The sequence below is a fragment of the Cyprinodon tularosa genome, unplaced genomic scaffold (genome assembly GCF_016077235.1).
Source record: "Cyprinodon tularosa strain WSP-4 unplaced genomic scaffold, ASM1607723v1 ctg267, whole genome shotgun sequence".
NCBI classification, from domain to species: domain Eukaryota; kingdom Metazoa; phylum Chordata; class Actinopteri; order Cyprinodontiformes; family Cyprinodontidae; genus Cyprinodon; species Cyprinodon tularosa.
Genome location: NW_024038971.1, coordinates 676,136 through 688,684, shown reverse-complemented (window position 1 = coordinate 688,684; position 12,549 = coordinate 676,136). Strand labels below are relative to the sequence as shown.

Sequence of the window (12,549 nt, the reverse complement as noted above, 5' to 3'; positions counted from 1 at the left end):
AAATCTGTGTTCATAAACAGCATTACCTTCCTCCTCGGGCTCCTCCTCTTCCTCAGGTGATTCCAGGTACCGAGAGTCTACTTGTCTCTGAAGGGCCTCCAGTTTACTCTCATAGTCCTGAAATGAGCCATGAAATGTGTTTCACCATTAACTGTAGTATGTCCCCTTAAAGCCAGTATCGAAAACAGGAAGAATCACATGTTTTTGCTTAGCTTTTACCCACCAGCCTCTGCTGCTCAAGCAGGTTACTGGCTTCTTCTCTTTCTTTGCGGTATTGGTCCTCAAGCTCTTGAAGCCTTAAGGATTTAAATTCAGAGAAAAACATGTGAAATAAGATCTTCTAATGATTTGTATTGACAAGATAATATAGCATAATGTTATAGCAATAGATGCTCATTCAGATTCACCTCTGCTCCATCTCCTGCTTCATGTCGATGCCCTGTTTCTCAAGCAGCTCCCTCTGAGCGAAGGCCCAGTCCACAGGCTCCACTGGTGTCTCTGCACACGGCGTCCTCTCACGCTCCAGACGAGCCTGCTCTGGATCGTTGAAGCGAAACACGTGGCTCTTACCCATGATGATGCGGTTACCTTAAAGAATTAGACAGAGATAAAATTTTAAAACCATCTTCAAAGAAGTTGCTAGATATCATCATTCGAAACACAACCAGTAAATTTGCTTTATGTAAGATAACAGGGTTAACTTAACTTAACCTACTTTTAAAGATTAGTAGTTTTTTTATGAGAATCGTTTCAATAGCAACTTTAATGACAACAATGAAAGATACTCACCAGAACGCAAAACTGTAGGCGATGTAACTCTCTTCCCATTGACGTATGTCTCTGCCCCCTCACATGGCTCAAGGATGACACATCCTGCTCCAGAAGAAAAATTATATCAATAATTTTAACATATTCCTTGAAATATTTATGTTTTATTTAGCATTTCCATGCAGCCACAATCAGATTTTACCTTCACCCTGTGGGCTTGTGGTGCTGCTGAAGGTGCAGTGCTCATCTTCGATGAAGTGGCCGCTAAGAACGATGTCTTGTCGAGTTTTAGCGTTTTCACGACCAACCCTAATGGAAAGTAGTGGTCCAAATTTTGAAAACAGTTGCAGAATGAATCCAGCGTAAGAATTAGGAATGCATAAAGTTTTACTTGGTAATGCCGTCTTTGATGTAGTACAGCAGACACTCAGACATCAGAGGGTCTTCATTGAGATTCACCAGATGAGGGGTCTGAAATAGAGAGTCACAGTAAAGCCTTACTAGGAAAGAAACCAATAGCGTTCCGTTTTTAGTTATCAGTGAAAAAGAAAATTTCTCTCAAAGGCTGCAATATTATCATATAAGAACTCTGCTTTTCTTTACGAATACATTTTTAAGAGTTACTCAGGGCCTTTAGATGAGAAACAAATCCTTCACCAAATTCAACACCATTAAGCCAATTGTAAAATTTTTAAACAGATTAATGAAATTACCTCTTGTTCTTTCACTTTAATCACTTTCCTAAAAGAGGTGTATTAAGTTAATATCCAAAAAGGATTTTTTTAATTGAAAAATTCAGAAAGCATGACTTTTACTATGCTTATAACTGCATATGACAAATTTAGTGTTCCTCTTCAAAACCTATCGTTTACAAATAAAAAGATGCTGCATTTGTTTTAATATTCCACGCAGTATTTAGCTATATTCTGTAACAATTTTTTCTAAAGCTTTGCCTTATTTTAATTCTAACTGCATAATTTTCCTTTTCAAAGAATTGGTATAGGAGCTTAAACTTTATGAAACTTGACCTTATTATTTATACAACGGGGTGAAAGGAGGTTATTTAATTTCACTACTCTAGAACCTCTGCAGATTAACTATCAATCTTCCATAAATCCTAAGCATTTTCTTCATAAGGCGGTCATACAATCGAGTGTCTTTAGTCAAAGGATTCTCCAGAACAGCAGTAAGACAGAGCACTACAGGAGATCCTTCTTGCCTATAACCATCAGCATCTACAACAATTCATTGAAGAAACTCCAATAACATGAGATACAACAACTTTTGTCGTTTTGGGATTTGTAGTGCAATGTGACTTGAACTGTTTTAAATTCCAAAATAAAGTCATTGCTCATTCCAACTTCATGAAAAAAAAAACATTAATATAAATTTTACTGAAATATTTAAGGGACAGAATAAATGTGACACTTTAATATACCATATGGTGTTTTTATAAAAGATGGATGTATTGTTCCCACTGCTTCAGGAAACAAAAAATGCTTATATTTTTATAAATTTTTTAGGAAAAGCTAAAGAAACACCTTTTTACCACAGTTGACAAAATGTTAGGAGGGAGAAATATATATCATGTTATATTCACACTTTATTAACAATGATCTTACCTTCTTGGGAGAAAAGACGCCAACAGTACCTCCATCTTCTCTCATAGCCACACCCATCTCAGCAAGTAGAGCCTCTCTACAGGGTGAAAAAAAAATTTACCATTTAATTATCTTTTGAAACATGCAATGTTTCCATGGATTAAAAAGACAGGGTTTGGTAAATGTTAAGCAAACACTTTATATTGTAGAAATATCAACATTTAACTTCAACTCTGTGAAGCTGCCACTAATGAGAAATATATGTAGTAAGAAAATGCAACAAATAAATAAGATATAGGATTTTTTTAACATCATCATTTTCCAATGTATAGGTGTATTATTGAGAATAACAATGATGTAACAGAAAGGACATATTTTGCAATATGAAGTGCATTTATTCTGCTCTTTATGAATATGTTGAAATTAAATGTATAGGAAATGGTCTTCATTCAGTTACCTGATCAGTAATCAAAGAATTGAGCTAAATTAATTATAACTGTAGCATTTCTATAGTTTGTAATGAGGTAGTTTTATGGTTTATACCATCAATACTGACATTTAATGCTGGAACTGTTTAAAATGATTCACTAAGTCATTTAAATTAAAAATGTAACAGTCCAGCAGTTCAGTTTCATGTATTCTTCAAAGCTTAAAGTCAAACCACTGCAGTTAGAACTAGTGTTGCGCCGATGCCAATTTTTGGCCCCAATACCAAGAGACCCCATACCTGGATGTACAAGTGTGAAATTGATGTGTGTGTGTGTGTGTGTGTGTGTGTGTGTGTGTGTGTGTGTGTGTGTGTGTGTGTGTGTGTGTGTGTGTGTGTGTGTGTGTGTGTGTGTGTGTGTGTGTGTGTGTGTGTATATATGAAAAACTGCATACTACTTGGATGTAAAATAATTGCCATCATGGCTTTGTCAAGCTGCTGCCTACCTTTGTGAAGTAGGAAAAAGACTAATACAAAGTTAATCCAGTAGAACCTTTTATTGCCTACCTGGAATGGATGAGAATAGTTGAATAAACTTTTGGCTCTCAAAATGGTATTAGTGCCCTATTTGTGGGTACTTGCCGATACCGACACCACCACCTTAGTGTAGTATCAGGGCCCTGTCTGACACTGGTATCGGTGAAACACTAGTTAGAACATAAGTTATGTACAGTAGAGCATGCTCTTGTGATGTGATGGTAGGTGTTGGAAGATCAGTTTCACATAATTTCAGAAGAAAAACTCTGAGAGGGATCATCTGTGACTAACAGATGAAGGGAAAAGCACCAAAAAAAGATGATTATAGACATGTTTAATATTTAGAACAAACCTCTCCATGCGGATAGCCTCGGTACGTCGCAGCTTCTCTTCCCATGTCTCATTAAGCTCTGCAATGATTTTCTCTGTTTCCTAAAAAAAAAAAAAATGTTTTTTTTAAGTATTTAAAATCCATTCTTATTATACCAATTAGTAATTCCAACCTCCTTTTTCTTATTATTTTCTATCTTTGTACCTTGAGCCTTTCAATCGCTTCCTCACTGGCCGGGCTGAAAATACGGTCATGAAGGTTGGCGATGGACGCGGCCCGGCTGGACAGGGCGGAAAGAGATGGGGAGGGACTCATTCCTGTCATGGCATTGGTCACTGTGGAGAGATCACCCCTTTGATTGACAGCCTGGTGATTGTTCACAAAGTTCTTGTAACTGCACAGGTCTGTCAGAGAGAGAGGCGGTGCATGGAGGAGTGCAGAAAAACGAACAGAAACGGGACAGAAGGTAGGTGCGAACGCCAGATGGTTGGGGAATGAGAGGAACAGAATAAGGGGCCAATAGGAAGGATTACAAAAAAAAGAGAAGAGCTCAAATAATTGATCCAAGAAGCAAAGCTGGCTCGTTTATAAAAGCCATTCAGGGCAGCAAGAAAAGTTTAACATAAAGAAAAAAAAGAACAAAATATGAAATTGAACGTGAGAGAACTGAGTCTAGACAATCAACAAGTCGACAAGGGTTTACAGACATAAAAATCATTCAGTCTTATGTTTCCACTGCATATATGGTGAGCCAACCAAAACTCAATTAGATCAAGCTGTTTATCGAGGCCTTTTAAAGCATGACTCCTGTGTGCTGACCTCTGAGCTCCTCAGCTCCATTTCTGAGATCTCCACACAGATAACCAAGATGCAGATTCAACAACCTGAGACATCCTCTTTCCATGAAGTCTACGGCGAGAAAAGCCTCAAAGCCAATTCTAAGTCATAGCACTCTTGATTAGTATCTGTTACAGTGAACAGTTACAAGGACACACTGAAAAATCACCAGTCGTTAATTATTTCACATTTAAGGAAACATTAAAGTGACTTGCTGATTTTGTTGGAATTTAGACTGTTAGAGGTAAGCACCACAAAAAAATGACTGACTATGTTAAAAGATGTAACAACTCAGAAGCAGGGCTACAGCCCGTGATGGTTTAATGCTTTGTCAGGTTACAATCATTAACATTATTTTTGAAAATAACAATGAGCCTGATTTACAGGAATCTCTGAGAAGCTGGTGGACATTTTTTCTTTCTTTGTGTCTTTATTCAAAGTAACAGAAATAGTTAACCAAGAGCTCCAAAATCTCTGCATGCCTTAATACTAAGGTGCATAAATAGCCGATCAGGGGAAATGTTGCATAGCGCTATGAGTTCTCCCATTTGAAAAGAAAAGATGAACATCTCCATAATCATGGGGGGAAATGGAAGCCATTTTGCAAAATTTTCTGAGAAACAATCATTACAACAACAAGACATAAATTAACAGATGCTCTAAATAAACATATGTTTAGCCTATGTCTGATTTAAGAAAATACTTTCTTGGGATTGTAAGTTTTGTCTCTGGTGCGATAGAATAGGAATCTCTTTTTTTTTTCTTTTAGTTGCAAAGCGCAGGCTTGCCAAAGTTAAACACACATTTCAAACCGGTGATGGCAGGAAGGGTGCCTCGATTAGCTGACAGAACAGAGGAGAAAAGAGACTGTGTGTCAAAAAAAACCCACGTTCCAACGTAATACTCTGCCCTCAGTGAATAGAGAGAAACAAAAGCCCTGCACAGAGGCTCCCAGCTCAAAGTATGGGCTTTTTTTATTATCAGTTTTTCACGTTTCTATTTGTGAGACTCACTCTCGATGATGTCTCCCAGGCCCTGTGAATACAACAGGTCTTTAAGACGAGCAACCTCCTCCTTCAGCTCACGAACCAGGCGGTTGTTGGGATCCTCGTTAATCACAGCGTTACAGCGGATCTGTTTGGCACGATCAGCATACCTGACAGAATAGAGGTCATGAGCGCTACTGAGCTTTGTTCAAGTTAGGTCTCAAAGGTAAACCACATTTAAAGTAACAAAACTTAACCAATGTATTGGACAGATTAAAAGAAAAACATCATTTTTATTTTTCTACCATTATTAAGCAATCTCCAAAAAGAGATTCTATCATGTTCTCCTCACCGAAGGGTACTTAGTGTTTCATCGTAGTTAATATCTGCAGGACTGAGAGCCGCCACCATGGCTGTGCGAGAGTTACCCCCTGAAATGAATATATCAGTATTTTTTTTATTAGACACACACCCCCATATTTTATTGCAAAAAAAATTTAATAAATAATTTTGCAAACCTAAGTTCTCCCTAAGAAGCCAGGTCAGAACTGAGTCTCTGTAGGGAATGAAACTCTCCACTTTCTTCTTTTTCTTGTTCTATTTGCAAAACAAATAAGAAAAAATATTTGTTGGGTTTTATTAAATAAAATTTCTATATATTATTCAATTGTGAAACATGGGAAACCACAAACCTTGTTTGGTGCGGAGTCCTATGTATTGAAAGAGAAATGTGAGCAATTTTTATTTGAACAATTAAAAACATCCACCACTAATAAAATGCTATTATCATACAAGGATCTCACCAGTTCAGCTAAGGCAGAAATGACTTTCCCCAGAGTGGTCAGAGATTTGTTTATGTTTGCTCCTTCCTGCAGAAACACAAACATTTTAGTTAACATTTTACATATGAGATTATTTCTGCAGTTTCTTCAAAACAACTCCTGCTCAAACAAAAAAACAAAAAAAAACAAAAGAATTTCTCCACCTTCAGTCGTGTCCCTTTAGCTCCAGTTGAATCAGCCCTCTCACTGCCAGCCAAGTCCACCAGGCTTATCTTGCTGACCTAACAAATTGTTCACATGAAATCAATAAACAATTAAAAGTTTGTTGGTAAAGAACTGTTCATTGTACTTTAACAATGCTTGCGGTGTACTCCTTGGCTACACACTTGTTCTAAAGTGATTAATTAAAGACAACCAATTGTGAGGTACCTGACATATAGAAAATTCCCATTATTTTCCGTAGATTTTGCTGTTTTCTTTGGGGGGATATTTTTGGTTTTCGCCTAATATGGTAATTAAAAAAATGTGCAACTTCAGGTGTGATTGTACTGTTATAGCATATCCTCTATTCAAATGAAAGATTAAAATAATGCTGTCAAGGACAAAAATAATTGTTTTAAAGCTGGAGAAGGCAGATAATTGATAAACATTTATATATAATAAATCAGAATATGCTATAGAATATTCCAGTGAAAGTTAATTTGAAGATGAAAATAGCAATCTTAAAGCAGATATTAGACGTGCTTTCCTTTAAGCCTCTTTTCTGTATTTTTTATATGTATCCATAATAATTTTGAAATGGTAATTATAATGTTCTATTATATTAAAACTTTATAATTATAATTTTATATATATATATATATGAATGACATTACTGAAATAGATTTACTTTTTATAAAGATTTACATTTTTTATTGGGTCTGTAAATATCAAGGTGTAATAATAAAAGAATAACCTGGAAATCGTCTAGGCCTACAAAACATGTTGGAAATAAGGTTTTAAGGACCATTTCAGGACATTCAACCCTTCAAATTTATTGATTAGTTTTGTTGTAATTCAATTTGCACAGTTTGTGGCTAATGTTTATACTTATGAAAGGTTAGTTGAGTTACAGAAGATGGCCCTGAGTAAAACCTTTTCTGAAGTGTTGTCTGTCTCCATGTCATGTTTCTTTTGTGTGAAGATGATGTTGAAGACTGCATGAGAGCGACTGCTGGTCTCATTCATGTTGGTGGCAGCCACAGTCCTGAAAAAAAAAAACAGAAAATCACTTAAATATATTTCTATTAACCTTCAGCTTCCATCAGTTTTTTAGCGCTGAATTTTTAAGGTAACAACTCGGTCTACAGTTGTTACCTAGCCTTGTTTCCAGAATCCATCAGGTCCTGAATGTCATTGTAGGAAGTTACAGCCAATTTGGACAGATCTTCGACATAAGGTCCCAGCAGGGGGTGTTCTCGTACACGAAGGTTTCCTTTGTTTTTAGGGTTCAGGAGATCACGCACACGCTCACAGTAGATCTCCATGTAGCTCACCTAAGAAGAGAGCAGAAGATCAAAACACTATTGATGTTGTCAACCTAAAAAAAAAATGTAATTGTAAATTATTACCATATAATAAACACATAAACCCATATTTAATATTGTTTGGACAAAAATGATTTCTAAAACATAACAGTGCATTATTGCTACCTAGTCTTTAGTGTAAAGTTTGTCTATTTTTTCCCATTTCCTTTACATCTGGAAGAAAAGGCAAGTTGTACAAGTAAATTGTAAATACATAAGTAAATGCAAACTAATATAACAGCTTCTAAGTAACACATTAACGGGAAACGCATGGGAGTTTTTAAGTTTAAATTTGGTAGAGAAACTTAAGATTAAAAGTGATTACCTTATACTGCATCAAGCTTTAGAAGTGACCTGGCTGGTTAATGGACTCAATCACAATTTTTTGTTGTTTTATTTTTTGTTTGTTTTCAAATATGTGTCAGAAAATGTTTTAGTATTTAAGAGTAAAATAGATAATTTAATAGTTTTTAAAGTGCCAGTCTAAGCTCAGAATGCATTAGTGACATATGTTTGGTGTCAGGTTAATTTCTAGCAATAAACTGGAGAGAATCACAGGGGAAGCGATAGTAAAAAAAAAAAAAAAAAACATAGTAAACTGAGGGGCTCTGTGATATACTTCACATTTCTCCCTTCAGTTTACAAGAAAACAGCATTAAAGACAGCCCAGGGCTCTGAATCAATAGTTGAGTTTCACATCTACTAATTTACTTCATTAAATCAACAGTGTAAAGGTTTCAAAACTTGTAGAACTTCATAGTCTGGTGATTAAGAAATAAAAAATAAAACACAAACATATGATTTGTGAAGATTATAGGGCTTTAGGATCGCTCACCTCCACAGAGTAAGACATGCTGTTGTCATTGTTGCAGTCATTGATCTTTGTGAAAAGATCCTCACACAGCTAGAAGATAAGGAAGCAAATGAAGTTTGCAAATGGCAGAACTGCAGTGTTACTATTGTACTCCGTCACATTAAAACTAGTGTTGCATGATGAACCATTGATGTGCTCTGATTTACCAGAGGTATAATGCCCTGCTGGTCTTTTTCCTGTCTCCCCATCATGGTGTAGCTTTTGCCAGCTCCTGTCTGACCATATGCAAATATGCAGACATTGTAACCCTCGAAGGCGTGGAGCAGCATCTCCTCTCCAATGTCCTTATACACCTTCATCTGAGACGCATAGTTGATGTCCTCAGGCTGCAAACAAAGAGACAGAGAAAGTCAAGAATGCACGCCTTAATGAAGATGGAGATAGTACAGGTGAAAAAGTTCAAATATGCCTACGTTTGTACTTTGTTTTTTTACTGATGATGTTTTCATTTTACAACCGTTATGTTATGTTTTTGTGGAGGAAGATGTTTAATAACTCACCGTAGTGTGTGACCAGTATGAAAAGTCAAAGTTGAAGCTCTTGTTTTCTTTTGGTTGTTTTGGGTTCAGGATAGCTAAAAAAAAAAAGCAATAAGGGGTCCAAATAAGTTTCACTTTATTTCATTTATCAAACAGTAAACTTTACATAAACAGTGAGATAAAGAACGTAAATCAGTATATCAGTAAACATACTTCTGTATTCAGAAATCTGTTCTTTTTTTGTAGGCATTGTCTTCCCTCCTCTGATATAGTTCTCTACAGATTCCTTGCTCACATTAAATTATGTTATTACTTTGAATTCTAATTTCTAAGAATTCTAATTTTTCTCTCTATATCATATATGTGGTCCTAAAACACTGACTGTCAATTCCGGTTTAAGTTAAGCTTAGGATTTGTGAGCTTAGAAAGAAAAAAATCCAAAATTCCCCAGAAAAAAACAACAACATATAAATCCAAGGAGATGGAAGTTAGTCCAGTCCAGTCCAGTAAAACAAATTACCCAATTATATTCTGTAATAAGCTATTATAGGAGCTATTTAAAGTTGAGAGAGGAAGTTTGAATTCTCCCCTCATCCCTGTCTTTAACCCCATTACATAAAAAACCATTTGCTTCCATATGAGATCATATTTCCCCCCTCGCATTACTTGTTTCCACCTCAGAAGCAATAGGGGATAAAAAGCCAACCGTTTTTTTTCTTTGTGTACTAAAATACACACAATGAAACAAACCATTACGTTTAGAAGCCCAACACATCCTCATGCCTGCAAAACCAATAAAGGCTTTTTGTAAAACCTCACTATTCATGGTGAAATTATTATCACTTTAAATAGCCAACCTTAAAGGCCCTTGATTCTACAGTTATTTAGCATTTTCAGTTCATCTTTATACTTTATTAAAACAGAGAATTTGACACCTTTTGCATTATAACCCATGTTTCAGTCGCTCTATACTAAGACAAATTGAATGCTAAGATAGCATTTCAAAAATTCTTTAGGGTTTGGTATAATTCAATTCTACAGAATGTCGTTTAATGGTGTGTTATGGTAAAAATAATGTCTAGTGATTAAAGGACTAGAGATGATTTTGAAGCGAGCACTCAAGTTACCTCTCTCAGCATTAGATATTCTAAATTGCTTCTATGGAAGCTTTGCTTTTGCCCCTAGGAGTTAAAAAAACATTAATCAGCTGTCAGGAAAGCCCCAGAACCAGCCGACAAAGGAAATATCCAGTTTCCACCCATTATTTAATTCTTGTTTAAAGATCAAATCAGACTGCAGTCAAAAGCCCTTTATTTTTTACTTTATATTATCATTATTTTATAGTTAAACTAATTTAAAAAAAAAACAAATGACCTGACAAGCCAGCTCTGCTATTTTATTAGGAAATCTAATGAAAAATTGGCGTTCTATCAGTTATCTTATTAGTAAATAAAAATCCAAATGTCTCAGTGAATACAACCCTCGTGTTGCACCATTACACACACACCCTGATAAATCACAATAAAAAATAAGCAGCAATATATCTCAGCAAATTAACTAAAAACATATAAATTATAAACAATTTTTTTAATGAATTGTAATATTTCTATCTACACAATCATGGAGAAAACTGCTGATGATACAGTAACTCTACAGTCATTACCATCCTCTAAAAAAAGATTAAACTACAGAATGTTAGCCCAGAATATTGCAAGGTTAGGTGGAAGGAAAATGTGTAGTAAAAGAGGGTTTACAGGCAACAACTGTTACTAGAGCTTTGATAGAACTTTAAATTCAATCAACAATTCATTGTTCAAAGCAGTTCAAAGTCCTTTTAGCAGATTTTGATGAAAATCAAGGTCCCATCGTGAATGTTTTGAATGGGGAGGATTGCTGCTTTTGGACTCTTTAAGTCCAAGAGCAGAAATCTGTCAGGAAGTTTCAAAGACTTCATACTTCCATTTACTGAAAGTTTTTATGTAGATGCTAATCTTTTTTCTCGTGCTAGAGTTTGCCTGTTCTGCCATAAGTAGCAACACTTGATTTAACAACCTTTGTATCTGTGTGTGATTTGCCAGTTTAGTCATCTGAACTCAACCCAATAAAGAATCAGAGGAAGATGAGAGAATGAGACCAACAATAAAACTGAGCTTAAGGTGAGTATTAAGGGAATCTGGGCTTCATTAAAACCAAAGCCCTAGTTTTATAAATCTATAAGATATTTTTTTAATCTGAAAGAAAATGAATCCGAATTAAACATTATTATTTTTCATGTTTGATGGTGAAACTGCCCAAAAAAAGCTGTTTTGATGCAACTTTAGTTTGAGAGGTCAAAAGACCCCCCCCAAAAAACCCCAAAAAAGCTATTGTATGATCATTTAAATGTGTTTTATTCTCTCTGTAATCTTTAAAACACAATAAATAAATAAAATACTGCCACTGCCCTATGAGGAAATTTTAAATTCTCACTAGCTTTGATTTTAGTCTATTTCTATCACTTAAAAATGCTAAAATTTCTATGATTTTTTTCCCGAAGCTTGTAAAAGATAAACTGGAGTTGATTTCCTATTCATTAATCGAATAACAAGATGTCAACAGCAGCAACATATTTTTTTAATTTTAAAAAATAGAAAGAGGTACAATCTTAAACTGAGATTCTCTTTTTCAGCTAAATAAAATCCACTGTAACACACTCCATTCTCTGGGAAGCTAAACATAGCATGAACACTACCCCCAAAAACTGTGCACTCAGCTGAAAGCAATACAATGCTGATGACATGGCTGGAAGCAGCTGTATTAAAGATGGGCAAACTCAGTAATTACCTCTATTTTGAATCAGAATCTTCTCTCTTTAATGGGGCAAATTACGGTTAGAACCACCCCTCTTTCACACATATATTTAGATCAGCTGATTCTGCAATATGCTCTGGACAAGAGCAACAACTCCATTTTTTTTGTCGGTACCGGTAGCACGCATGATGAGAGCACAGAAATGTGGCTGCCACTGCATCCTACTCACACAGTGTCAGGGCTCAGAAATGACTGAAGCTTTTGTTAGTTTCTGCAGCAAAGATGCTGCAACCCTCACTGCCCAGTGTTATGTAGCTGCAACAAAGAGTTGCCTACACAACAAAAAAAACTACATCGAAATGATGGACGTGATGTAGGTCAAAGGAATATCATCAAGCCAGCAATAGAGCAGAAGTAATATCTGGGATTATATGCACCAAAGTTATCAGTAAAATCAGTCATATTTTTTTATATTCTTGCAATTTCTGCATCATATTAATTACAAAATACTCCCAAAGGGGAAATCAGGCATTGTATGAGTATTTAAAGTGCTGGGCTTGAGTGTCTGATAT

General features: G+C 35.6%; 1 protein-coding gene across 8 annotated transcripts in view; it reads right to left on the bottom strand.

Moving 5' to 3' along the window:
• The window catches only part of kif1ab (kinesin family member 1Ab), a 34,274-nt gene that overhangs the window by 19,064 nt on the left and 2,661 nt on the right, over positions 1 to 12,549 (bottom strand). For 4 of the 8 annotated variants that reach the window (XM_038289305.1, XM_038289304.1, XM_038289302.1 and 1 more), the window contains exons 3-22: positions 9,209 to 9,282; positions 8,855 to 9,034; positions 8,670 to 8,738; positions 7,626 to 7,804; positions 7,404 to 7,515; positions 6,473 to 6,550; positions 6,291 to 6,356; positions 6,180 to 6,197; positions 6,006 to 6,084; positions 5,840 to 5,918; positions 5,515 to 5,657; positions 3,869 to 4,068; positions 3,686 to 3,765; positions 2,391 to 2,466; positions 1,160 to 1,239; positions 971 to 1,077; positions 790 to 873; positions 408 to 588; positions 224 to 296; positions 27 to 117 (exon numbers count right to left, since the gene is read on the bottom strand). In XM_038289305.1, the coding sequence (XP_038145233.1) occupies positions 27 to 117; positions 224 to 296; positions 408 to 588; positions 790 to 873; positions 971 to 1,077; positions 1,160 to 1,239; positions 2,391 to 2,466; positions 3,686 to 3,765; positions 3,869 to 4,068; positions 5,515 to 5,657; positions 5,840 to 5,918; positions 6,006 to 6,084; positions 6,180 to 6,197; positions 6,291 to 6,356; positions 6,473 to 6,550; positions 7,404 to 7,515; positions 7,626 to 7,804; positions 8,670 to 8,738; positions 8,855 to 9,034; positions 9,209 to 9,282 (2,049 nt within the window). Of the gene's footprint in view, positions 1 to 26; positions 118 to 223; positions 297 to 407; positions 589 to 789; positions 874 to 970; positions 1,078 to 1,159; positions 1,240 to 2,390; positions 2,467 to 3,685; positions 3,766 to 3,868; positions 4,069 to 5,304; positions 5,344 to 5,514; positions 5,658 to 5,839; positions 5,919 to 6,005; positions 6,085 to 6,179; positions 6,198 to 6,290; positions 6,357 to 6,472; positions 6,551 to 7,403; positions 7,516 to 7,625; positions 7,805 to 8,669; positions 8,739 to 8,854; positions 9,035 to 9,208; positions 9,283 to 12,549 lie in introns of all 8 variants that reach the window. The other 4 variants (XM_038289306.1, XM_038289309.1, XM_038289307.1 and 1 more) reach the window with 2 other exon arrangements.